This window comes from Desmodus rotundus, chromosome 5, assembly GCF_022682495.2.
Source record: "Desmodus rotundus isolate HL8 chromosome 5, HLdesRot8A.1, whole genome shotgun sequence".
NCBI classification, from domain to species: Eukaryota; Metazoa; Chordata; class Mammalia; order Chiroptera; family Phyllostomidae; genus Desmodus; species Desmodus rotundus.
In genome coordinates this window covers 42,075,940-42,101,618 of record NC_071391.1, presented here as the reverse complement: position 1 = coordinate 42,101,618, position 25,679 = coordinate 42,075,940, and the positions used below count along the sequence as shown (strand labels likewise).

The 25,679-nt window shown below is 39.1% G+C and overlaps 2 protein-coding genes across 5 annotated transcripts; both read left to right on the top strand.

Moving 5' to 3' along the window:
• Window positions 1-2,707: 2,707 nt before the first annotated feature.
• LOC128781016 (olfactory receptor 2D3-like) lies at window positions 2,708-4,394 on the top strand. The gene has a single exon (XM_053925073.1). It carries the CDS (start codon window positions 2,795-2,797, stop codon window positions 3,737-3,739), a length of 945 nt encoding a protein of 314 aa, XP_053781048.1. The 5' UTR covers window positions 2,708-2,794; the 3' UTR covers window positions 3,740-4,394.
• A 3,918-nt stretch (window positions 4,395-8,312) lies between these two features.
• Window positions 8,313-25,250, top strand: ZNF215 (zinc finger protein 215). 4 transcript variants are annotated; one of them, XM_053925522.2, is made up of 6 exons: window positions 8,313-8,809; window positions 13,759-14,346; window positions 19,328-19,416; window positions 21,030-21,162; window positions 21,477-21,572; window positions 23,627-25,250. In XM_053925522.2, exons 2-6 carry the CDS (start codon window positions 13,947-13,949, stop codon window positions 24,568-24,570), a joined length of 1,662 nt encoding a protein of 553 aa, XP_053781497.1. In that variant the 5' UTR covers window positions 8,313-8,809; window positions 13,759-13,946; the 3' UTR covers window positions 24,571-25,250. The 4 variants fall into 4 exon arrangements, with proteins under 4 accessions (XP_053781497.1, XP_053781498.1, XP_053781499.1 ...); XM_053925523.2 differs by lacking the exon at window positions 13,759-14,346 and having other exon boundaries at window positions 8,314-8,809; XM_053925524.2 differs by lacking the exons at window positions 13,759-14,346; window positions 21,030-21,162 and having other exon boundaries at window positions 8,315-8,809.
• Window positions 25,251-25,679: the final 429 nt, after the last annotated feature.

Below are 25,679 nucleotides of genomic sequence, written 5' to 3'. Positions count from 1 at the left end.
CCTTAGAGGGATAAAAAATTCATTACCCATGCTTTTGGTTTGGGGGAAAGAGCCAGACTCACAGATCTCTTCCTGCTTCCCCTCGTCCTTCTGCTCTTCTCCACTTCTCTGGGTCCAGCTTTCTGTCCCTGCTTTCTTCTAACTTCTATTTCCTTTATTCTATTTTAACCACTCCTAATGTTTTCTTCCTCACCTTCTGCCCGTAGTATATAAAGAGACATCCTGTTGAATTAATTAGTAAAGTTCATAGATGAAATCTTTGGAGTGTGAAAGAATGAGTGATTATTCCTGGCCTTTCGTGGAATGTAAATGTACAACAGTTCTTCGTTTTACTTCCTTTTTCACTCCTTTGTTACTCTCCTTTTCCGTCTGCAGAGTAAATCATCTTCTTCCCCACGCCACATATACACACATGTGTCCATAAGCATTCAAATCCTACCTCTGAGAGATAGGCAAGTGTTCTTTTTTTTTTAAATATATTTACTGATTATGCTATTACAGTTGTCCCATCCCCCACACTCCACTCCATCCTGCCCACCCCCTCCCTCCCACATTCCCCCCCTATAGTTCATGTCCATGGGTCATACTTATGAGTGATTTGGCTTCTACATTTCCTACACTATTTTTACCCTCCCCCTGTCTATTTTCCACCTATCATCTATGCTACTTATTCTCTGTACCTTTCCCCCCCTCTCCTCCTCCCACTCTCCTGTTGACAACCCTCCATGTGATCTCCATCTCTATGGTTCTGTTCCTGTCCTAGTTGTTTGCCTAGTTTGCTCTTGTTTTGGTTTTAGGTGTGGTCGTTAATAACTGTGAGTTTGCTGTCATTTTTACTGTTCCTGTTTTTGATCTTCTTTTTCTTAGGTAACTCCCTTTAACATTTCATATAATAAGGGCTTGGTGATGATGAACTCCTTTAACTTGACCTTATCTGAGAAGCACTTTATCTTCCCTTCCATTCTAAATGATAGCTTTGCTGGATACAGTAATCTTGGATGTAGGTCCTTGCGTTTAATCTTGGGTAATGTAATTATGATGTGCCTTGGTGTGTTCCTCCTTGGGTCCAGCTTCTTTGGGACTCTCTGAGCTTCCTGGACTTCCTGGAAGTCTATTTCCTTTGCCAGACTGGGGAAGTTCTCCTTCATTATTTGTTCAAATAAGTTTTCAATTTTTTGTTCTTCCTCTTCTCCTTCTGGCACCCCTCTAATTCGGATGTTGGAATGTTTCAAGATGTCCTGGAGGTTTAAGCCTCTCCTCATTTTTCCAAATTCTTGTTTCTTCATTCTTTTCTGGTTGGATGTTTCTTTCTTCCTTCTGGTCCACACCGTTGATTTCAGTCCCAGTTTCCTTCGCATCACTATTGCTTCCCTGTACATTTTCCTTTGTTTCTCTTAGCATAGGCTTCATTTTTTCATCTGGTTTTCGAACAGATTCAACCAATTCTGTGAGCATCTTGATAACCAGTGTTTTGAACTGTGCATGCGATAGGCTGGCTATCTCTTCCTCGCTTAGTTGTATTTTTTCTGGAGCTTTGAAGTATTCTGTCATTTGGGCCATTTTTTCTTTGTCTTGGCGCGTCTGTTACTTTAAGGGGCGGAGCCTTAGGTGTTCCCGGGGTGGGGTAACGCTGGTTGCTGTGCTGTGACTCTGTACGTGGGGGAGGGGCCAAGAGGGAGCAATGGGTCCTGCTTCACTCTCCTCCGGATTTCAATCTTCCACTCCGCTACCCACAATCAAACTGGGCCCCTCTTATGCTGGTGCCTGAGCAGGTGGGCCTGAGCACACTCTAGGCCCCTGTGGGTCTCTCCAATGACCTCCCCTGTGAGGCTGGGAGTTTCTCCTGCTGCCGCCCCAACCCCCACGGGCATTTTCAATCAGAGGTCTGAGGCTTTATTTCCCCGCGCTGGAGCCCTGGGTTACATGGTCCACTTCGCTCCCCACTATTCTTCTGGTTCATCTATGCGCCAATGTGGGGCCTCGGGGTCCTACCCACTGCTCTGCCCGCCCCACTGTCCGCCACTCTGAGTCCGGCCCTCTCAGTTTATCTGTGCGGGAATGTGTGGCCGCAGGGTTCACCAGTGCTCGGACTGCCTGCGCCATTCGTCCCACACTCCGCCAGTCTCAGTCCCGCCACAGCCACGCGAGTCCCCTCCACCCCGGTGCCCGTCTCCTCCCCTCCTACCAGTCTGGACGAATGTTTATCTTTCATCCCCTTGGTGTCGGACCCCCTTCGCTGTTCGATTCTCTATCAGCTCTGGTTGTGCGAGGTGGCGCAGTGTGTCCACCTATGCCGCCATCTTGGTTCCCCAGCAAGTGTTCTTTATATTTACTGTGCAGTCTGTACCTGGATTTAAATTACAACCACTGCCCTGACCAGTGTGGCTTACTTGGTGGGCATTGTCCCACAAGGCAAAAGTTTGCTAGTTCTGTCCCAGTCTGGCCACATGCCTGGGCTGTGGTTTGGTTTTCCTGATTAGTGTGCTGGTCAGGGCACACATGAGAGGCAACCCATCAGTGTTTCTCTCGCACTCACATCGGTGTTTCTCTTTCTCTCTTTCTCCCCACTTTCCTTCTCTCTAAAAATAAATAAATAAATTACTGTAAAAAGTAACAACCAATAAGTATAAAAATGTTATATTTAGCATTAATAAGAACAAGTTGGATGGCAAAAGAGCTAAAAATATCCAAGTAGGTGTCAGTTTTAAATAAGCCTCTTCTACGGGACTTGAGGTCAGTAACCCAAAGTTTTTCTTGGTGGTGGGTCCAAACAGGTAAATAGGCATAACTCTGAATGGGAGAAGAAAACCAGACCTTTGTGGCTGAGTTCATCTTCCTCGGCCTTTCACGGGACTTGCAGACCCAGATCCTGCTGTTTATTCTTTTCCTCATCATTTATCTGTTGACTGTGCTTGGAAACCTGCTCATCATCATTCTCATCTTCATGGATTCTCGACTTCACACGCCCATGTATTTGTTTCTTCGAAACCTGTCTTTTGCAGATCTTTGCTTCTCTACTAGCATTGTCCCTCAGGTGTTGGTCCACTTCCTGGTAAATAGGAAAACTATTTCTTTTGGAGGGTGCGTGGCCCAGATATTTGTCTCCCTTCTGGTGGGGTGCACAGAGTGTGCGCTGCTGGCGGTGATGTCCTATGACCAGTATGTGGCTGTCTGCAAGCCCCTGCACTATTCCACCGTCATGACACAACAGGTGTGTCTCCAGTTGGCGCTAGCATCCTGGGCCAGTGGGACAATAGTGTCTCTGGTGGACACCACCTTCACCTTTCAGCTTCCTTATCGAGGGCAGAACATTGTAAACCACTACTTTTGTGAACCTCCTGCACTCCTGAAGGTGGCTTCGGCAGACACCTACAGCACTGAAATGGGCACCTTTGCAATGGGTGTGGTCATTCTCCTAGCTCCTGTCTCCCTGATCCTTGTCTCCTACTGTCATATTATCTCCACTGTGATCCAGATGCAGTCAGGGGAGGGCAAGCTCAAGGCTTTCTCCACCTGTGGCTCCCACCTCGTTGTCGTCATCCTTTTCTATGGGTCAGGAATATTCAGCTACATGCAGCCAAACTCCAAGACCACCAAAGAGCGGGATAAGATGATATCCGTGTTTTATACAGTGGTGACGCCAATGTTGAACCCCATAATTTATAGCCTGCGAAACAAGGATGTGAAAGGGGCTCTCAGGAAACTAATGAGAAGAAAGACTTTTTCTCAGGGGCAGTGACCTCTGGGTGTCACTTTACCAGCTATGGTAACATTCTTAAAAGAGGAGCAGAACTTGGATAGGCAGTCATGAACTAGGTCATTTCAAAAAAAAACAAGCATGAGGCCCTGTCTGGTGTGGCTCAGTGGCTTAAGCTCCTGCCTGCAAACCAAAGGATGACTGGTTAGATTCACACTCATGGAGCATGCCTGGGTTGTGGGCCAGGTCCCCAGTGAACTGTGTGCTAGAGGCAACTGCACACTGATGTTTCTTTCTCTCTCCCTCCTTCCCCCTGTGTCTAAAAATAAATAAATAGAATCTTTTTATAAAGACATTTTTTTAAAAAGCATGAACGTGAAGGACATATTCTAGAAACTGTGAATACTGTACTCGAATCTAGAACATAGTGGAAAAAAATAAAAGGATGAAAAGGTATGTTATATCCTGAATATGAAAACTCTCATGTTATCTTGAAGGAGTTTGTGGTTAATTCATGTAACATGGACATGTTTTTACCATGGTGACAATGGAGTCTAGGAAGTTTAAACTGGGTTATATTGAAATATGAATGCTTGCATGATTCTAATATCAAAGATGTTTCAAGTTTAGATGTCCCAGGAATAGGCTCTGACTAAAACAGTCAAAATATCTGGAAGAGTTTTTAATACTGGGATCATGTACCATAATATTTCATTTTGTGAAAAGTACTAGAGGTAATAATATTTGATAGTTCATAATGTTCTCTCCTGAAACCTCCCCAAAAAGTTTTTTGTATTATCCATCCAAATTTCATATAATTTGGGGGTATCAGAGTAAAAAATGAATTCAACAGTCTTCTATTCCAACCATATGTCTGAGGCCTAAACTACTCTATAATATTTTTTTATTGAATAAGTATGTAGCATTTGCCTAAAGAAGAATGATATAGCTCCTGACTCTCTTGGGTTGTTCTCTTTCATATATAGTTTTTCTATTACAAATGTGTTCCTCAGGGTAGGTCAAAACCGATTTTCATGTACCTTCAACTCACTTTTTCTAGTTTTATTCCTAGGACAATTTTTTTAGTATCCTTCTAGACCACAACTCATTGAAGTCAGTTCCCATATTTGCCCCAAATCAATTCTCACACAACCATCCCCTTTTTCTGCTAAAATTCCTTTATCTAACATAATTTCCATCCCCACTGTCCAAATTCCAAACCCACAGAATCCTGAGCAAAATAAAACAATTACCGTTTTAAGGCACTATGTTTGAGAGGGTTTGTGATGAGGCAATGGACAACTGAAACGCTGAGAGAATCATGCTCCTGTTTATTCCTTCAAAATAGATGCTACTGGGCCTTTCTCACACTACCAAAGAAAAGCAGTCTGCTTCAAACCACTCTCTCTCACTCTATGGAGGGAGAGGGGGAATAAAGGGCCAGAAAGCTTCTAGAGAAAGAAATACTTAGTATGCACACCCCAAAATCATAGTAAATGTCATGTCTCAGCCAGGGCTCTTAGTGGCAAGTAAGAGGAACTGAGTATGCATGATTAAATGTAAAAGGACAAATAATGGAAAATGGCGATCCTGGTATTCTGGTCCTCAGCCAGAACCACAGGCCCAAACGGTATCACAGAACTACCATCCAACACTAGATGGCGCAATTACCCTGCCAACACCATCAGTGCAGGGTGATTCTGGAGCTGCTGCTCTGCTGAAACTGGAAATTGGGATGTTGCTGCTTCCTCTGCCACTGACATAAAAAGAAAAAAAAAAAAAAGAAATTGTGTGATGAAAAACACTACCTTAGTCAGATGATCAAGGCTAACGTCAACAATGATAAGTCTTGTTGAAAGTATGTCTCCTTCAGCTGATATGATGGAAACAGCACTTTCTCTGTGATCTGCCTTCCCCAAACTCATAACCTGAACCTACTCATGGGAAGAACATCAGGAAAATTCTCATAGATGAGTTTCCCATAAAATATATGACCAGTACTCCTCAAAGCTGTAAAGGTTATGGAAAACAAGTCTGAGAAAGTGTCACAGCCAAGAGGAACCTATGGAGGCCTGACAACTCAATGTAACAGTATTTTGATGGATCAGAAAAAGGATCATTAAAAAATTAATAATAATACCAAAAAAATCCTAAAGAAATCTGAATAAAGTATGCACTTTACTTAATAATAAGATATCAATGTTATTTTCCTAAATGTAACAAAAGTACCATAATAATGTAAGACAAACTGATGAACGAAATAGAACAGAGGCATGGGTACATGGAACAGACTGACAGCTGTCAGAGGGGAGCAGGGAGAGAAGACTGCATGAAAGAAGGTGAAGGGATTAGCCCAAGAACATATATGCATAACCCACAGACACAGAGAACAGTGTGGTGATGGCCGGGACGGGGGGGGGGGGGGGGGGGGGGGGGGGTAGGGACTGGATGGAGGTGTGCAAAGGGTGGAGAAATAGGGACATCTGTAATAGTGTCAACAATAAAAGTAAAGTTAGAAAAATAATAGGGAAAAGTGAGGAGGTATATGGGAGCTCACTGTACTATATCTTTGCAATTTTCCTGTAAACCCGAAACTGCTTTAAAATGTCTATTTTTCAAAAATACAAGAAACGGTTTGCTGTCTTTGCTTTCTTATATTACTGCCTCTTAATTTAAAGTGTAGACTGGGCCTAGCTAATTGAGTGCAAGTTACATGCTATGTATGCCCTAGCTGCAATGAAGACAAAGTGGATTTTGGGTAATATTCAAGTTCTGTGGAGTGAGGCACACTCTAAAATCCCCCCAAATTCACAGAAAACTATAAACATAGAAAGGGTATTCAATGATCAGAAGCCAGAAATTGACAAATGTCCATTACATATAGCCTATGAAACCAAATTATCTCCACTAATGTCTTGACTACTTAAAAATTCCAGACTGACTAGTGCAATGCACAATCTACACAACACAATATTCTGAGCATGTGTGTAACACAGAGCTTTAAGTGATGAGATACACTAGTTTAGCATAGGGAATCTTCTGTTCAACATTAAGACAGCCTTCATCCGATTGTGTTTACTGATATACTCCCAATTGCTCGTACAGTATCTGCCTCATTCAATTCGCAACATAAATTTGCTGAGTGAGTCTAGAAGTGGTCTAGGGAAAGTGTTGGCTTAAGTCAGGTCAAGTTTCTCTCTGTGTGTGTTTTCTTTTAATGCAGATAGATTAGTTCATAAGAAGTGAACCAATATATCAGAAGAGCTGAATTTCATGATGAGAAAAGGGAATGGAGTTTGTAACAAACAATTCTATGGATCTGAAGGATCTGGTTCCAGGTGGCTTTGGAGACCTTTATCTATACAGTAAGAGTCATGGTTTTTTAGCTCTTCTCTAGGGATTACAATGAACAGCTTTAAGTTTTCCTAACCTAGAGCTACTGTAACACCAATTCTCAATTGAAGAGTGTATTTCCTTTAGCATGTTAAAGATGATTTTTCACTGTCTTCTGGGTTCTGTGGCTTCTGATGAGAAAAGCCACTGACATTCGAATCATAATAAACTCAATCAAGAGGAGGAACAGAGAGATACCTTATAAAGGTGTGCCATCACAATAACTAGACCTCCTGTGAGGTGACTGCAACCTGAAAATGACCCTTGTTCCATTAGAGAGGACCGTCTGGGTTTCAGTGGAGATACATGGTCAGAAACTTCATGTGTCCGAGAGGTATGAAAGGAAGGCTGATCATTCTCCCCCCTACTTAGTGCATTTTCCATTTCCCTGCACTCTTAATTGACTCAAGACAATGTCTGACATGTTTACCGGCAATACTTCCAGGTTAAATTTTTATTTTGCCTAGATAGTTAAATATGACTTTTATAAAGGCCGGTCCCATCACAAACAATTCATGGCACACGTCATACCCTCAGTCTCAGAAAATATCATTCCACCATTCTGTCATCTCTTAGCTCTAAATCTTACAGCATTGAGAGAGTAGCTGTGGGACAAGTATGAAGTGATCTGAGCTTGAACCTTTGCTGTGCCATCTTTTAGTTTCAATAACTTGGGGGATGACAACCTGTACCTTATAGTAGTGTGGTGATGATTGAGATGATGCTTGTAAATCACTTATGATAGTAATGGGTACAGAGGAGGTTGCAACAAAATAAAAAATTTAGTTCCACATCTTGTTCTTGGTCAGCTCATGACCTAGATTTATAGTTCCCTCCCTAGAGGCTTTACATGATTGACTAGTTTGAGATCTTCCTCTGAGGCTCAATACCCTCTCTTATTTTCTCTATCTCTGTCTGTCTGTATGTTATATCGCCTCCCACTCATGGCATCAATTACCCTCTACCCAGAAATGACACAAATTTTACATGTTTACTCCCAACACCTCTAAGATCCAGATGCCAGTGATTTGTCTATTAGACAATGCTTCTTGGATGTCACAACGTGTCTTATACTCAAAAAGCCAAACCTGAGCTCACGATCTTCTGCAAAATCTTTTACCATGATGCAAAACTGAATGAGTGAATCAGTGAATCAGTCAGCGAAAACCATGTTATATGCAAGACGGTATTCTGTAGAAATTATGGCATTGATTTTTGGTTTCAAGCCAATCAGGAGGGTGGGGTCTGGCAGGTAGAAGGTAAGAAAGGTTTTGGCCAATTTTCCTGGATGGAATTGGGTTAGCGACATAAATTTCTGACGCCCGTCTTCGGAAACCGGGCTTCCGTCCGTCCGTTCGTGGCCGGAAGGCTGGAAGTAAGTCTACGAAGTAGGCGGGCCGTAGGGAAGTGGGAGAGACGAGGAACTGCCCACCTCGGTCTACTTTATAGCCCCGCTGGGCCGCACGGGAGTCTGGGTGCTCCTTCCACGCTGGTGCGCGTGCGCGGGAATAGGCGGTGGGCTTGCGTTGGCATTTGTAAGACACAGGTCCGGCTCGGCTGTGGCGTGTATGCACCAGTTGGGGCCGGCGCTTCCTGTTTGTGGTGTGATTGGCTACTGCAACTCCCTTCGCCAGCCACGAATGCGACTTCTGTGGCGTTCCTCGGAACTGACGCCTGGGGGTGCCTGAGCAGAGCCGGGGCGGGAAGGCTTGCTCGCAGGTATCTGCCGGACGCGGGTGCACGGAATTGGGAGTCCCACTAGGGGGCGTCTGCTCGGCTAGTTCGCAGTTACCGGGATTCCAATACCGCGTTCCGCAGTGTCTGCGGGAGAAGCTGGGTGGGTGCGAGTGGACTGGGATGGAGGCGAGGCGAGGGCTGCGGAGGGGTGTTAGTGTGTGGGAGAGCAGCGCTAAGAGGGTTTGAGGAGTGGAGCAGGACAGCTGGGCTCTAGGTCTGCTTCTGCTAAACCAGGAATTTCGTCTCGCTGCTGTGTCTTCCATTCCGCGATGGGGCAGTTTCCAGGGGCTCAACCTGGGGAATGTATCTTAGCTGGTTTTGGAATGACTGGTATTGAGTTCTCGCGGAAATAACAAGTGTGACTGGATCCGCCAACTGGGAAAGAAAATGGAGAAAAGTTCATTCCAACTTGCCTTGCTTCCCCAATTATTCCTAGCCACAACCCCCCAAACATTAAAACCTGCAGGCGTCTGTCTTTTTTCTGACACTGATTTCCAAACTGTTTTCTGCTCCTCCTTTTCTGAGCTAATCTGAAAGGCTCTCCTTACCTCAGGCTACTGCCTACCTAAAATCTATTGGATTGAAAACAACATTCTTAGCATAATAAACGCCTGTTCAAATTCCTTGAAACTGTAAAATTCTTTGAATTTGTGTCACCTGGTTGTTTACTGCAAGTCTCCAGATCCCTGTCACCTGCGCTTTACTGAGCCCTTCCTCAGTGCCTTTGGCTCACCTTCTTAATTCTTCAGGCTGAGTCCCGCCGTCATCCTCTAAGGCGGCTATTCAGTTTAAATTGAAATAGTTCTTGACTTTGTTTATTTCGGTATTCATCAAGTAGAGAGCACTTAAGCTCCTGGCTGTCAGCGACAAACCTTGGCCCTTCTATCACCTAAACCAGCAATTTTCAACCGGTGTGCCACAAGAATGATTAAAACATGCGATATTTGACTAGTCTGGGGCACTGACCTCATTTCCCTTAGATTGTCAAATTAAAAATGACAATAGCCAATACAACAATAGCCATCCGATGTGAATGAATCAAAATTATACCTATTTTTTGTCAGATTGGCAAAAAATATATTTTTAGTGTGCCACACAATTTTAGTAATTAGTTGTGTGCTATGAAATAAAAAAGATTGAAAATTCCTGACTTTTAACCGTCCTGTATCCTAAGTGCAAGTATATCATGTTTACTTGTCCTCCGAGCTCTATAATTATGTATACTAATTTATTAACGTATTTGTAACCTATAAATCTCTAGTATATTTTGTTGCTTTTTCCCACAGAATTGAATGTTTAATTCATCTCATTTTTGTTTAATTATGTACGTAAGGCTTTGACATTGCCTCACAGTAGAGACTGAACTTGCTATGATGAGCTCCATGATGAGCAATGTTTTTAATGTGAATTGTTTTTTAGCAGCAACATTTAAATTGCAAAGTAATTGAGAGTGTTCTTTTCTCTGGATAAATTCTGTTTTTCATTTTGGTAGTATATGTGGTCTGTACCACTCTATATTATTTTTATTTATTGAGGAGGTTTTTTTCTTTTGTAGCCTAATAAGTAGCTTTTCTGAAGCATTCTCGTCAGTGCCTGAATATAAACTACATTCTGTTTGGTTTATATATCAGACTAAGCATGTTACTTATATGCACTATCTTAGTAATTAATTTTAGGGTTTTTTCTTTAAGGACTGAGAAAGTTACTCTAGTCTCCAATTTCTATTGTCATTGTTAATTTCATCTTTTCAGAGGGTTTTGCTATAACTATTTCAATACATTTTTTGGTACATTTAATAATAGTTATACTTCATTATGAGTTGTACCTTTAATCATTGAAAGTTTCCTCTATTTTAATGGATTTGTGCTTTTAATTTAATATATATTTTAATTCAGTATATTCATGCATATTTTATTGCTTACATTTGCTTGTATTTTTAATCATCCCTTTATTCTCAGCTTTGAAGTTCTTTTGTTTTGGATGTCTCTTGAGTGTTTATCTGGTTGAGTTTAAACTTTTACCCAGTATATTTATTGTTACAATAAATATTTTTGTTATTTCTATTTTTAATTTTTTAATTTTTGTGCTTCCTTGTTTTCTTGTTTTATTTTCAACATATTGACTGTGAGCTTTTTCCCTTTTTCTCTCTTTGTGTTAATTTTTAAAGTATCTGGGCCTACATCTCATTGTTTCATTGGGACTCAGTGATACCTCATTGTCACTTTGAAACTTTATTTTTTTTTTAATTTTTATACTGTAAACAAAGGTGGGCTACTTGAAACTTTATTTTTTAAATGAACCCAGACTTTTCTTAAGCTTTGGAGGTTTGTGTTTGATGTCAGGAGTCAGGAAATAACTTCTGTGCACAGTTTCCATCAATCTGTAAGATCTACTAATAGGCAGACATAAACATTGTATATATGATCATCTGTTGAGTGCTTTTTAAAATGGATATGATTGCAACAAGACACAACAGAAAACCTTGAGGAATTATATTCTGCTCATTTGCTTCTAACTCTTCAAAAATAAAACACAAAAATAAACCTCATTTCCCCTATTCCCCACCTGCTTTCTCTGGTAAACACCAATCTGTGCTCTGAATCTATGAGTTTGGTTTTATTGGCTTTTTGTGTTGGTTGGTTTTTGTTTTTAGATTCCGAATATAAGAGAGATCATACAGTATTTATCCTTCTCTGCCTGACCTCACTTAGCATAATGCCCTCGAGGTCCATCCATGTTGTTGCAGATGGAAAGATTTCATTCTTTTTTATGGCTAAATAATATTCCATTTTGTATATATACTACAATTTCTTTATCTGTTCACTTAGTGGACACTTAGGTTGTATCCATATCTTGGCTCTTATCGACAGTGCTGCAGTGAACATAGGGATGCATATATCATTCTAAGTTAGTGTTTTCATGTTCTTCAGATAAATGTCCAGAAGTGGAATTGCTAAATCATATATGGTAGTTCTATTGTTAATTTTTGAGGAAACGCTATACTCTTTTTCATACGGCTGCTCCAGTTTAGACTCCCACCAACAGTGCACAGGGTTCTCTTTTCTTCACCAACACTTGTTATCTCTTGTCTTTTTGGTGATAGCCATTCTCACAGGTGTAAGGTGATATTTCATTGTGGCTTAGATTTGCATTTTCCTGATGATTAATGATGTTGAGTATCATTTCATTTACCTCTTGTCCATCTGTATGTCTTCTTTGGAAAAATGGCTATTCAGATCTTCTGTCCATTTTTTAAATTGGACTGTTGGTTTGGTTTGTTATTGATTATATGAGTTTTCTATATATTTTGGATATTAACCCGTTATTAGATATATGATTTGCAAATATATTCACAGATCAGTCAATCTGATACACCACATTAATTAAATGAAAGATAAATATTGTATGATGATCTCAATAGATGCAGAAAAAGAATTTGCCAAAATTCAACATCCTCTTACAGTAAAAACTCTCAACAAAGCAAGTATTGAGTGCTTACTGTCTGCCAAGGAGTGAGATGAGTGTTCCTTTAGTACTTATAATTTAATTATAAGTATTGTTATAGTTGAGAAAACTCAAGCTTTTGTTAAATAACTTGTTCAATATCATACATACAGTACCTTCAGCTGAGATTTAACCTCATGTCAGGTACGAACCCAAAGTATGCACTCTTAGTTCACTGTATATTGCCTATATCAGGGTTCCTTAATCTCGTAATTATTGATATTTTGGGTTAGAAAATTTTTTGTTATAGAGGGCTGTGTATTATAGGGTTGTTAGCAGCATTCCTGGTCCCCTCCCACTAGGTGCCAGTAATAACCCTCAGTGGTGACAACCAAAATGTCTCCAGACATTGCCCTGGTGGCAAAATCACCTCCGAAAACCACAGGCCTTGAGGCATATAATAAAAAAGACCTTTGAATGGTAAATTATATGCAGACTGGCAGTATTGGAAATTGGTTAGAAAGCTGTATCTGAACTTCCCTGAACATAATGACTGTTAACGTTGGAAAAGCTCTTTGGGGAACACTGAGTGCTGTGCTGAGAGTTTTTAGAAAAGATACTGGCTCCTGGGGGAAGGCCCTTCAATCAAGATGCTTTTGCACAACCTATGCAGGTCTCTTGACTTGAGCTATACTCTATGAGGACGCCCACTGAAGAAAGATGCCAGTTACTCTGCCAACAAGCTGTTTTTTCTGTCCAGTAGCTTTATGAATAAACTGGTGCCCAGTGTGACCCATGCTAGTCCTGTGAGTCTGTTCAGTTGAGCCTAAGACTTCCCTTGTGGACATTGCAGACAAGGCCCCAGTGAGTCCTAACAAATGAAAAATTTTAATTATTGTAATTTGGGAATACACTTTTTGATTTAACCCCTAATGATAAAATAGCTCATGGGTATTTATTCTTGTGGTTTTTTTAAATGATAGTTTCTTACGTTAACTCCTAGGGCTAGTGCCAATTTTACCCATTTTGTGTAACTTTATTGGTATATTATTGGGAACTTAAGAAGAGGTTTTTTTAGGCATCTCTAATATGAAACCTTAATAGCCTGACTCTCCTGCCTGAAAATTTGTTTTACTTAGTTGTAAAGCAAAAATGAGTTGTCACCTGGTATAGAAGAAATCTAACTGCAATTAAATTATGAAGTTTGTTTTAATCAAAGGAATATTTAATTTATCTTTTTTTGTGAGATGCCTAATCACTTTTTTTGTGTGAAATCTATCTGTGTTTCTTTCTCTGTCTTTTTGGGGTGGTCAGGGGGAAGGGACAGCATATTTTCCTGTTCCAAAGATGGAAAACAAGAATTAAAAGGAGAATCCATTATATGGATTATTAAGTGATTTTAAGAATAGTATTTGTACTATGTTATTTTTTAACACTATGCTAATACATGTTCATTATCTATATGTCATGTCTGTGTCTTTTTTCAGTTTCTCAGGTACCTGAATGTCAGCTTTCTATTTGAAACTCCTGGAACTTCTGGAAATTTTATTTTGATATATAACTTGTGTCAAGTCACACCACCTATATATAGTATACATGTGCTTAGCCTGAGACTAAGAATTACTGGACTGATCAGATAAGAAAATCAAACAAAGTGAGAGTTGTATCTAGGAAGATGCAGCCCCTGAATAAGTTGATGGATGTCCTAAAACCTCAAAACCTGGCTCTACACGAACAAAGTGAGGTCCTGAGAGCAGACGTGTCTTGGCAGCAGGAGACAATCCCAGTCAGGGAGACCTGTGACTCTGAGGCCTCTCGTCAAAAGTTCAGACATTTCCAGTACGTGGAAGTGTCTGGGCCTCATGAAGCCCTGAGCCAGCTCTGGGAGCTCTGTCTTCAGTGGCTGAGACCAGAGGTTCATACAAAGAAGCAGATCCTAGAACTGTTGGTGCTGGAACAATTCCTGATAATTCTCCCTGAAGAGGTCAGGACTTGGGTGAATTTACAACACCCAAAGAACAGCAAAGAAGTGGTGACCCTCATAGAAGATGTGATTGAAATGCTTAAAGATAAAGGTGAGAATATAGAAAGCTGGTTGTAGAATAGTTGACCATTATGTGGAATCTAAAACAAAAAAATACTGAGCTCATAGATTCAGAGAACAGATTGGCGGTTTCCAACAGTGGGGAGTAAGAAGTAGGCAAAATGGGTGGAGGGAGTCAAAGGGTACAAACTTCTAGTTATAAAATGAATAAGTCATGGGGATGTAATGTACAGCATGGTGACATGGTTAACAATACTATATTGCATATTTGAAAGTTGTTAAGAAAGTAGGTGTTAAAAGTTCTCAACACAGGAAAAAAACTTTGTAACTGTATAGTGACGGATGTTAACTTACTGTGGTGATCATTTCACAATTATACAAATATTGAATTATTATGTTGTATACTTGTAACTAGTATAATGTTATATGTCAATTATGCCTCAATGACAAAGAAAGAAAAACCTTTAAAAATAGTTTGCCCTTCCCATATGAAGAGAAATTATCTCTTTTGAACTTAGGGGGTGACAAGGGCCAGATTATGAAGGACTTTACTATATCACCAAACATGGATTTTATTCTGTAGGTGATAGAAATAGAATGAGATTTCACAGGATGGATAGAGGAATACGACAATTTGGTGTGTGTTTGAAAAATAGGTTGATACCAGTGTAGAGTGGGGGTTGACAAACTGTGTCCCACAGGCAAAATATATTTGTAAGTAAAGTTTAATTGGAACACAGCCACACCCATTCATCTATATTTTATCTGCACTTGCTTTCATGCCATGACCAGAGTTGATTAGTTATAGCAGAGACCATAGTGCCAGCAAACCTAATATTACTATCTGGATCTTTACAGAAAAAGTTTACCAACTCCTTGTGTAAAGGACAGACCTGAGAGCTCTGAAAATAGGAAAACCAATTAAAAGACTAGATCGGGTGTTAATTACAGAATGAAGGGAGAATTGGAAACACAGAGGAATTTGAACCCAAAGGATTGATTGATTACTTGAGCAAAGTTTCAAGATATAAGACTAACATACAAAAATCAATTATATTTTATACGCTAGGTATGATCAATACTAAAATGAAATTAAGAAAACAATTTAATTTATAATAGCATCATAAAAAATGAAATACTTAACTACAAATTTAAATAATGAGGTGTAAGCCTTGTCCACTGAAAACTACAAAACATTGTTGACAGAATTTTAAAAGACCTAAATACATGAAAAGGCATCCGGTGTTAATGGATTAGTATTGTCACAATGATAATGCCCCCCAAATCAATCTATAGATTCAGGCGCAATTTATATCAAAATTCCAGCCACCTTTTTGCAGGAATGGACAAGCTGATCCTCAAATGTATGTGGAATTACAAACAGAACAAAACAAATCAGAAAAAAACCCAAATAGCCAAAACAAATTTATTAAAAAAGAGTTTGAGGATGTACACTTCCTAATTTTAAAACTTACTATAAAACTAAAATAATCAAAGCCACATGGTAATGGAATAGGATAGACATAGATCAGTGGAATAGAACTGAGAGTTCAGAAATAAACTCATACGTCTTGGTTCTGTTGATTTTCAACAAGGGTACTAAGACTATCAACTGAGAAAAGTTTTAACAAATAGTACTGGGACAACTTGATATCCACAGGGAAAAGATTGAAGTAGGACTTCATACCTTATGCAAAAATTAATTCAAAATGGATCAACAAACCTAAATATAAGAGCTAAAGCTATAAAAAGGAAACATGGGAGTAACTCTTCATCACTTTGACCTTGGTCATTGATATTTAGATATGGCACCAAAAATACAACAAAATAAAAATTAGACTTCCAAATTAAAAACTTTTGTGCACCAAAGGAAACAATCAAGGAAGTGAAAAGGAAACCTACAGAATGAGAGGAAATATTTGAAACCCATATTTGATAAGGCCCAGTCTTGGGAAAATGTTGGGAAAAGAACTCTTACACTGAACAACCGAAAGATAAACACAAGTTTTTAAATGAACAGAGGACTCTGAAGAAGATACACAAATGGCCAACAGGCATAGGAGTAATCATCCAGCATCATTAGTCACTAGGAAATTGAAATTCAAACCTGCAGTGAGATACTGCCTGACATCCACTAGAATGGTTATACTAATAGAAGGAAAAGATTAAAACAACGTGTTGGTGAAAATATGGAGCAATTTGAACCCTCATACATTGCTTTTAGGAATACAAAATGGTGCAGCCACTGTGGAAAAACAGTTTGGTAGTTCCTCAAAAAGTTTCCCATAAAATCACCGTATATTCAAGAGAATAGAAAACATGTTTAAACAAAAATTTGTACATGAATATTCATAGCAGCAGTATTCAAAATAGCCAAAAAGTGGAAGCAAGCCCAATGTCTATGAACTGATGAATGGATAAAGAAATTATATTATATCCATACAATGGAATAATATTCAGCCATTAAAAGGAACGAAGAATTAATACATGGTCCAACATGGATGAGGCTCCAAAATAGTATGCTAATTTAAAGAAGTCAGACACAGAAGGTCACATACCATATGACTGAATTTATATGGAATGTCCAGAATAGGCAACTCCATAGAAACAGTATGAGAGGGAGGGGGAATGGGAGTGATTCCTTAATGGGTATGGAATTTGGGGAGAAATGAAACTTCTGAAATTAGATGGTGGTGATGGTTGCATAACACTGTGAACATACTAAAAGTCACACAATTGTATATTTTAAAAATGCTTAATATGGTGAGTTTCATTTGTCAGTTTACCTCAATTTTTAAAAAGGGTAGATAGACGAGATTATTGCATCAAATTAAGATTGGGTGTTGTACAGGACAAGTGGTCAAGGAATTTGAAGACTCTGAAAAGGGTGCTGAAAGTGATTTACTATGAAATGAAAGCATGGGAAGGAAAGTGACTTCAAAAGAGGTAGTAGACTTAGAGAAAATTAAAGAATGTACTGTGGTGGGACCTTGATAAAAGTTAGAGAATGTACTAAGAACAAGAATGTGCAAGTCGAAAGGATAGGAAATTATAGTTAGGGATTGATGTATTCAAATTTGTTCTCCTGGTAGAACAATTCTAAGTAATAAGGACCAAAGTTTGAAAAAGGAAATAGCTTGCTTGCTGATGGTTATGAGAAATAAAGGTGTCAAAGGTCTTCAGGTTGGGTTGTCTATGCCACTGTTGAAGTACCATCCTAATATTGGCAGGATTCAGGGTGGAAAGCAACACTGAGCTAAATAATCAGAGTTTTTATTGACCTAGCACAGTTGCTTAATGTCTTTCATTCGCAATAGACCGTAGGCTCTCTGAGGCCAGGCATTTGTGTGCCTCACACGTAGGAGACCTGAGTAAATAAATGTTGAGTAAGTGAATGAGCAATTCTTGGTATGTTCCATCAATAAAACAGTAAGTGCATAAACTGTTGTTAAGAAAAACTTTTTGTATGAGAGTAGAAAAATCTTTGTGAGAAAGTGGGAATATGGAGGTATGAGTATATTAAAACTTCTAAGACCATAATACTGGAGGGTGAAAAGAGGTGTTGATAACAAAGATGTGCTTTACATTAGAAGGGAAAAAAAATTCTATAAAGAGCTTGAGAATGCATATGAATTTTACTTTGAATGGAATGAGAGTATCTGTGAATACACTTGTAAAAGTTCAAGAAGGAGGTCAGCAGGGAAGGAGAATTAAGGGAAGGAAACTAATCAGTGAGAGCAATAAATAAGGGAGTAGCTGATTGGAGGCTTTTGTACCTCTTCAAGATATCTTGTTGCACATTACTAAGAATGACAGAAGCAAAAAGGGTTGTGTTGACTGTCCTAGGGCAGAGTGTCAAACTCATTTTCACCAGGGGCCACATCAGCCTTGAGGTTGCCTTCAAAGGGCTGAATGTAATTTTAGGACTGTATAAATGTAATTACTCCTTAACAGTTAAGCAAGAGCTGCGCTGCCGTTGGGTGGAAACAAGGTGTTGGCTAAAACTAGGTGGAGGGCCGCATTCGGCCCCGAGGGCCTTGTGTTTGCCACCTGTGTCCTAGGGACTGAGCTGACTGAGGTATCACAGAGCATTCAAATAGTATGTTGCTGAGACATTTGGGTTTTTTTCCCCCAGATTCTGCCTTTACTTACAAGAGAGTCTCATAAAATATCTCCTGCATTGTTTCTATTCTTATTTCACCCAGAATCAATGGAAACAACTTCACAGACCAGTATTGGTTTATAATCTGGCATTTGAGGTTCACTGGCGTAACTAATGAATCTTGGAAAAACTAGGACAGTGGCCTTTGGGTATACTTCTCACCAACAGGCTGGAGAAGAGAATTGGTAGCCACAGAGATTTTTATGTACTTGAAAGAGTCAGTAGTTCACAGTGACCAGACTGCCTAAGTCTGTGATTAGTATACATAGATTAACCTAGAGGGAAAGAATCCCCGAGTAGAATTCTCCCCAATGGGTTTGAGGAAGGGATTGATTGGATAAAATACAGGGTTGGACAAAAGCAGGCTGATAGTTGTTCCTATAGAAAATAATGCACTAATTAATAAAAGTACAGAATAAAGTCTGTTTGGTCTTCTCAGAACCATAATCCTACTTTTGCCCCACCCTGTGTTCTTAGCCCCCAGTAGAATTACATGCAGCCTGTGGTGGCTAAGCCTTGGGTAGGTTTTAGCTTTGATAGGATTAAAGTTATTTTTAGAATCTGCTGTAACCACAGATGAGACCTCAAAGTATTATTTTGGCCTACTTGCCTCTGATCCAGTAGCTCTCAGTCCTTGGTAGAATATCAGAATTACAGTTAGAGCCTTTTAAAAATATAAGATCTGGGCCCCACCCTTGGAGATCCTGGTGGTTGGCACAGCCTGGCATCATTATTTTTTCAAAGTTCTTTGAAGCTGAGTCCTATGAATAGCATGGTAAAGTCACTGCTGTAACCATTGAGTGTTTCTCCAGGGCAAGCTTGTCTCCCTAATGTTTTCCTTCATCTTCAGTTATACCCGGTGAGGATTCTGTCCTTCTCCAGAAGGGGAGCATGAAGAAGGAGAACATGGAAGCTGACTCACTAACAGGCAAATCCCAGGTGAATTTGGATTCCACTCCTTACTGAAATAAGCTGCTTTTTCTTTTTGGCCTTTGAGCTTTTGACAAAGGCAATTCTATCTAAGGACATGAGATTGTTCTCCCATTGGACCTATTTTAGTTTGTGATACATTTTTTGGAAAATATAATCTTTGTATAATCTCTGTGCATCTATTTCTTCAAAATTGTAAACAATAATTGAATCTGTGAAAACAGAGCCTAGCCCTCACTGGTGTGGCTCAGTGGGTTGAGCGGTGGTCTGCAAATCAAAGGGTCACCGGTTCGATTCCTGGTCAGGAGACATGCCTGGGTTGTGGGCCAGGTCCCTGGTTGGGGGCCTGTAAGAGGCAGATCGATGTTTCTCTCTCACCTTGATGTTGCTCTCCCTTTCTTTCTCCCTCCCTTCTCATCTCTCTAAAAATAAATAAATAAATAATTGTTTAAAGGTAACAAGGAAAGAAAACAGCCTATCCAGAGAGTGTTTATCATTAAAATGAAGGCAGCCAAGAACAGAATCCTGAGCAATATTATTTAATCAACAGGAGGAGAAACTTCAAAGGATATTGAGATGAAAGGACCAAAGTGGCAGAGGAAAACCAGGAAAATATGATGTCACTGAAAGCAAAGTATGAGAATATTTCAAGGAAAAAGCCTTTAAAGTTCAGAAAAATCCAGCCTGAGCAGTATCTGTTCACTTATCATCACAGACATACAAACAATGCACAGGAAGAGAAGCCAGGTTGTAGAGGGTTGAGAGAAGAAGAGAAGGGGAGGAACTAGGCAAAACAAATGTAGACAACTTAGTGACAAAAATAGGCTGTGAAGTAGGGGTGGGGAAAGGAGTTGTATATTTCAGTGTGATTGAAGACCCCAACGATGACAAGGTGAAGAATGCTGAAGAGAAGCGCAGTAACTGATGGTCCGAAGGCCCTTACAACAGGTGTTTGTGTGGTGCCTAAGGGGCCAGGCACTTTTTCTAAGGGCTGGAAATGTGACAGTAAATGAAACAAAACCCCTGCCTTTGTGGAGGTTGTATTCTGGTAGAAGCAGACAGACAAACATAAGCAAATAATTGCGGACAATAATTGTTAAAAAGAAAAAACATATCATGCACTAGAGACTGATCAGGAGAATGGCTCCTTCGGGTAATCAGGAAAGGCCTGTCTGACAAGGTGACATTGGGCCGTGAGACCTGAGTTATCAGGCTGCGTTTCTCAATTAGAGAAAGTGCCTTACCTCTTAAGCTAGCGCAGCCTACGTCTTCATTAAATTTCCCTCAAATCTGCCTTAAACCTTTTGTGCTCTGAACTCCTGTTATGTAAAGTATTTATACTCTATAAAATAAATTATTTATTCCACTGTTACTCCAACTGTCTTTCTCCTCCAGCAAAATGTAAGCGAATCTATTTTTAATTAATTAGATTAAGAAGAGTTCACAAGAGTTCCAAGGTGATAGACCCGTAAAAACTTGATTTTCATCACTTAGAACTCCAAACATTGTCCTCTCAATTTCTTGTATATTCTGGCCACCTACTCTATTCTTCCCAAATTCATTTCTCCTCTAGTAACATTTTTGAGAGTGACCTTTGATTAAAAAGGAACTTAATGTTTTAGGAACCAGTGGCACTCAAAGATGTTGTTGTGGAATTCAGCACTGAAGAATGGGGGCAATTGGCCCCTGCTGTAAGGAAGCTCTACAGGGATGTGATGCTGGAGAACTATAGGAACTGCAGTTCATTGCAGAAAGGTAGCTTCTATGTGTTTACCTAATCTGCCCATTAGTAATCTCTTCACCTGCTGTTAAAAACTATAGGCCTGCTGAAGTGATTAAGGGCATTTCGGTTTAGGTTCAGGTTTCCTAGTACCCTTTGGGCACAATAGCAGACTTTCTTGCTGTAACTGGTTGAAAGTCCTTTAGTCTGAAGTACACAGGTCCCTGTCAATTCTGGCCTTATCTTTCAACAGCTCTTAGATTATGTGGGGATGGAATTCTTTTCCCTATAAAAATGTCTGAAGTGTCGTGTATGTTTGTTTGTTTGTTTTCATTTGCCCCATGAACAGAGCTTCAATTTTCCAAACCCATCGAGGTCCCCGAGTTGGAGATTAAGACAAAAAGATGGATGATGGAGCGAGAAATCCCAAGAACTACGGTTTTTGGTAAGAAGCAGGCAGATAAGAGGCGTTAGTAAACAGCCTCTGTTTGTTAAACTACAATGTACAAGCCAGCCTTTGAGGTGATAGTTGGGGAGGTGACAACAAAACCACCTAAGCTTTGAAGGAAAAAACTCTTCATTGGCTTTTATTCACAGGCTCTTTTTCTTATGCAGACAGACAAAATAGTGTTATGGGTTATAAATACTGACATTTAACTTAAAGCTATGGGTCCTATCAGCCAGTTTCCTAATTTGTAACAGAGTGAATAATAGTATCTACCTCCACTTTACTGTGAGGATTCAGTGTGCTGACATGTGTAGCATACTTAGAGCAGTGCCTGAAACCTGGTAAGTGCTGTAGAAACAAATGTTAGCCAACATAACATTAAATGATATTCTTCCTTTTAAAGAAAACAGAAGTCTGCTTTTCCTAGAGTGGCTTCAGGATTCTTCTATTCTTTCCTTTCTTAACTATAGAATTCCTTAACTTATACCTTAAACCCCTGTCCTCATCAAAATCTCTATTCTTATTAACATTTTGTTTGTGAGAGATTATAAATTACTGTGGCTTAATATATATTTTAGTAAGTGTAGAAGATTGTGAATAGTCATATAACTCACCCCATTACCTCACTATTAACATTTGGTTTGTTTTCTTAAGCCATTTTCTTTGTAATGATTTATTTCTGTGGCTGGTAACAATTTCTTTTTTTTCCAAAATTGGAATTATCAGGAATACGTCATCATATACATACATTCTGCTCTTCTCACCTAACATGATACCATGCACAATTGCCTACAGTATTTTACTAAGTAGTCTATGAAAATGTGGTTTCTAATTCACACATAACATTCCATCACATACATGTAGTAGTGTATTCAACCATTCCTTCCCCTAACCACCTAGTATTGGACATGTAGGTTATTGCCAATTTTTCAGGCATATCTGATGACTTCCTTAGGATACCTTATTAGAAGAAGAACCTCAGCATCAAAAAAATGTGTGTGTGGTATATATATACATACACACACACACACACATATGTATATTTTTTAGGGAGATGTCCAAAGATGCACTTTACTCATTTAGCAATTTTTCACAATTACAGTTAACATGTAATATTATTTTATATTAGTTTCAGGTGTACCGCATAATGATTAGACATTTAAGAAGTGATACCCAGAGAAGTCTAGTGCTCACCTGACACCATACATAATTACAATATTATTGACTATATCCCCAAGCTGTATTTTATATCCTTGTGACTATTTTGTAACTACCTGTTGTACTAATTAATCCCTCCGCCCTTTTCACCCAACTCCCCAGCTCCGCTCCCGTCTGGCACTGGCAACCATCAGTTTGTTCTCTATCTCTGTTCGTCTGTCTGTTTTGTTTGTTCATTTATTTTATTCATTAGGTTTTGTACATAAGTGAAATCACATGGTATTTGTCTTTCTTTGACTGACTTCACTTAGAATAATATCCTCGAGGTTTATCCATGTTGTAGCAAATGGTAAAATTTTATTTTTTATGGCTAAGTAATATTCCATGCTATATATATTCTACATCTTCTTTACAAAGGGAATAAATATACTTAATTTTCCTGTTACAATCTGCTACATTGTCTACATACAGGTTATACCAATTCAGACTATCAGTAATAATGAAAGTATTATCTCTCTAGTATATCTCTGTTTTTTATTATCAGCCTAGCAAACACTAGGTATTTTTTTACATGAAATCTCTATTAATTTGATAGACAAATTACTGTTTCTTCCTTCCTAAGGTAATTCCTCTCCCTCAGCTTTCATTTGGATCCCATTTCAATAAAATGCTCTTTCTCCTATTCTTTGCCTTGTTGATTTCCAAACCTTCTTTTTAATGTTTTTATCCCATTTATTTGTTCTGTAATTCTCCTTTTCTAGCCTCATCTCACATTTTCATTCTGTATTTAAGAGCCATAAAATATGCCTATCAGTTCACATGGTTTAGCCTCTCTTTCCTTAATTAAGCAATTGCCCTTCTTCTAATATGTGGAATTTTTATTTGTTTTTTAGATAGACAGACAATTTCAGAAAATCAGGATTTGGTTCCAAAGCAGAAAATTTGTGGAGAAGAATCATCCCATAGAATGATAATGGCAAAACTGACCCAAAGTGGGCTTCCTTCTTTAGATGCCTGGAGAAGTGATGATTGCTCACATAGGAACCACGAACAGCGGGACACATATTTGCCACAAGGAGCTTTTATTCATAAGACGATCTATACTAAGGAGGGAGACTTGGAATGTTGTGAAAATAAGAAAAGTTTCGATGTTAAGTCAGTTAACTTAGTTTTTGATACGCAACAGGGAGTTCCTATGAGGAAGGGGTCCCCAAAGTATGATAAATTTAAAACTAACTTCAAATTTAATTTAGACTCAGTAGGTAAGCAACATTCAGAATATAATGAATGTGGGAATGCCTTAAGCCTGAATACAGATATCCAACACCCAGAAAGTCATACCATGATGAACTGCTATGAGTGCTTTCAGTGTGGGAAAGCCTTCAGCCGGAGCTCATCTCTTGTTCGACATCAGATCATTCACACAGGAGAGAAACCCTATAAATGCAATAAGTGTGGGAGATTCTTCAACCGACGAACAAACCTTAGTAAGCATCAAAAAATTCATCTTGAAGTAATGGCCTGCAGAGGAAATAAATGGGGAACTGCCTTCAGTAAGAGTGAAAACAGTAATAAAAATCCAAGTCTCCAACCTGGAGATAATGCCTATGAATGTGTTAACTGTGGTAAATCCTTCAGCCGGAGCTCCTCACTTATTCGACATCAAATGATTCATACAGGAGAGAAACCGTTTAAATGTAACAAATGTGAGAAAACCTTCAACAGGAATTCAAACCTTATTAAACACCAAAAACTTCATACTCAAGAGAAGTCCTATTACAAGAGTAAATGTGGTATTACCTTTCGTCACAGTGCAGAACTTACTCAACATCCATGAATTTATGCTGGAAGGAATCCTATGTAAATGCTAAATGGAAAAAAACCTTATTTGTCAGAGATTATTCTTTCATTGAAAATGATGGAATTAATATTAGAGGGAAATCTCTCATTGGATAGAAATCTCAGGGAGATTTTCCAGGCTTCCAGATGAAGCTACAGACTTTGGAGTTAAATATATCACCATACAAGTGTTTGTCTATCATCCTTCTGATGTTCATTACCATCATCTTTCACTAGTTCATAAAAAGGACCGCTTCATCTGATCTTTTGAGGAAGTCCATATTTGGGAGAGCCAAGCCATACATTTGGAGTTGATATTTAATAAAACTCAAACTTTCAGTTCTTATAAGAGATTACAAGAAACCTTGAGTTCACAAGAATATAGGAAGGCATTTCTAAGGAATAAATTCTCTGAATTAATGGCAAAGACCACAGTGACAGTCAATTATTCCACCCTTATTAATATCCTTGGCTGCCCTGGTGCTCAGTGGGGACTACAATCGGAAAAGGGTTATCACCTGCAATGGGAGGTGGATGTGTTGTTGTTAATGTACATGTATTCTTTAAGATCTGCATTTTTAAAAAGTACTCTTTGGGACTAGGCTGGAGAGATTTCCATAGCCCTAGGTCTATCATTTATCCTAAACATTAAAAGGTCAATAAAGTATCCTACTTCTCTGTGCACCAGAACTGCCTCTTTGTTCCTTTATAAACTGCTTCAGGATCCCAAAGAGTTCTTGAGCTGAGAAGCTTATTATAATCTGCCCAAAAGCATTCATACTGGAGACATTCCCAATGAATGATGATGGTGACTTTATGAGTTCATACCTTGTTCAAAAGCAGAAAAGCATACTGAAATGGACTCCTATGATGAGTTAGTAAGTGTGGAAAATTACCTCATGTTCATTTGTCCATACTTTACATCACAACATCTGTTGTATTAAGACAAAACTATGCAAGTAAATAATATGGAAATTCATATAAACATAAGCCAGTTTGTTAAAGGACCCTAACAAGAGAAAAACACTGAATGTAAGAAATTCTTTGAGAGATATAGTTCATTCATCAAAGCAATTACATGTTGAATATAATGGATTCTGACATTCT

Excerpts from the sequence above, each read along its gene's own strand:
- ZNF215 (XM_053925522.2), top strand. The coding sequence starts at position 13,947 with ATGCAGCCCCTGAATAAGTTGATGGATGTCCTAAAACCTCAAAACCTG. Across the intron at positions 19,417-21,029 it reads CACTAACAGGCAAATCCCAG|GAACCAGTGGCACTCAAAGA; the intron begins GTGAATTTGGAT and ends TTAATGTTTTAG. Across the intron at positions 21,163-21,476 it reads CTGCAGTTCATTGCAGAAAG|AGCTTCAATTTTCCAAACCC; the intron begins GTAGCTTCTATG and ends CCCCATGAACAG.
- LOC128781016 (XM_053925073.1), top strand. The coding sequence starts at position 2,795 with ATGGGAGAAGAAAACCAGACCTTTGTGGCTGAGTTCATCTTCCTCGGC.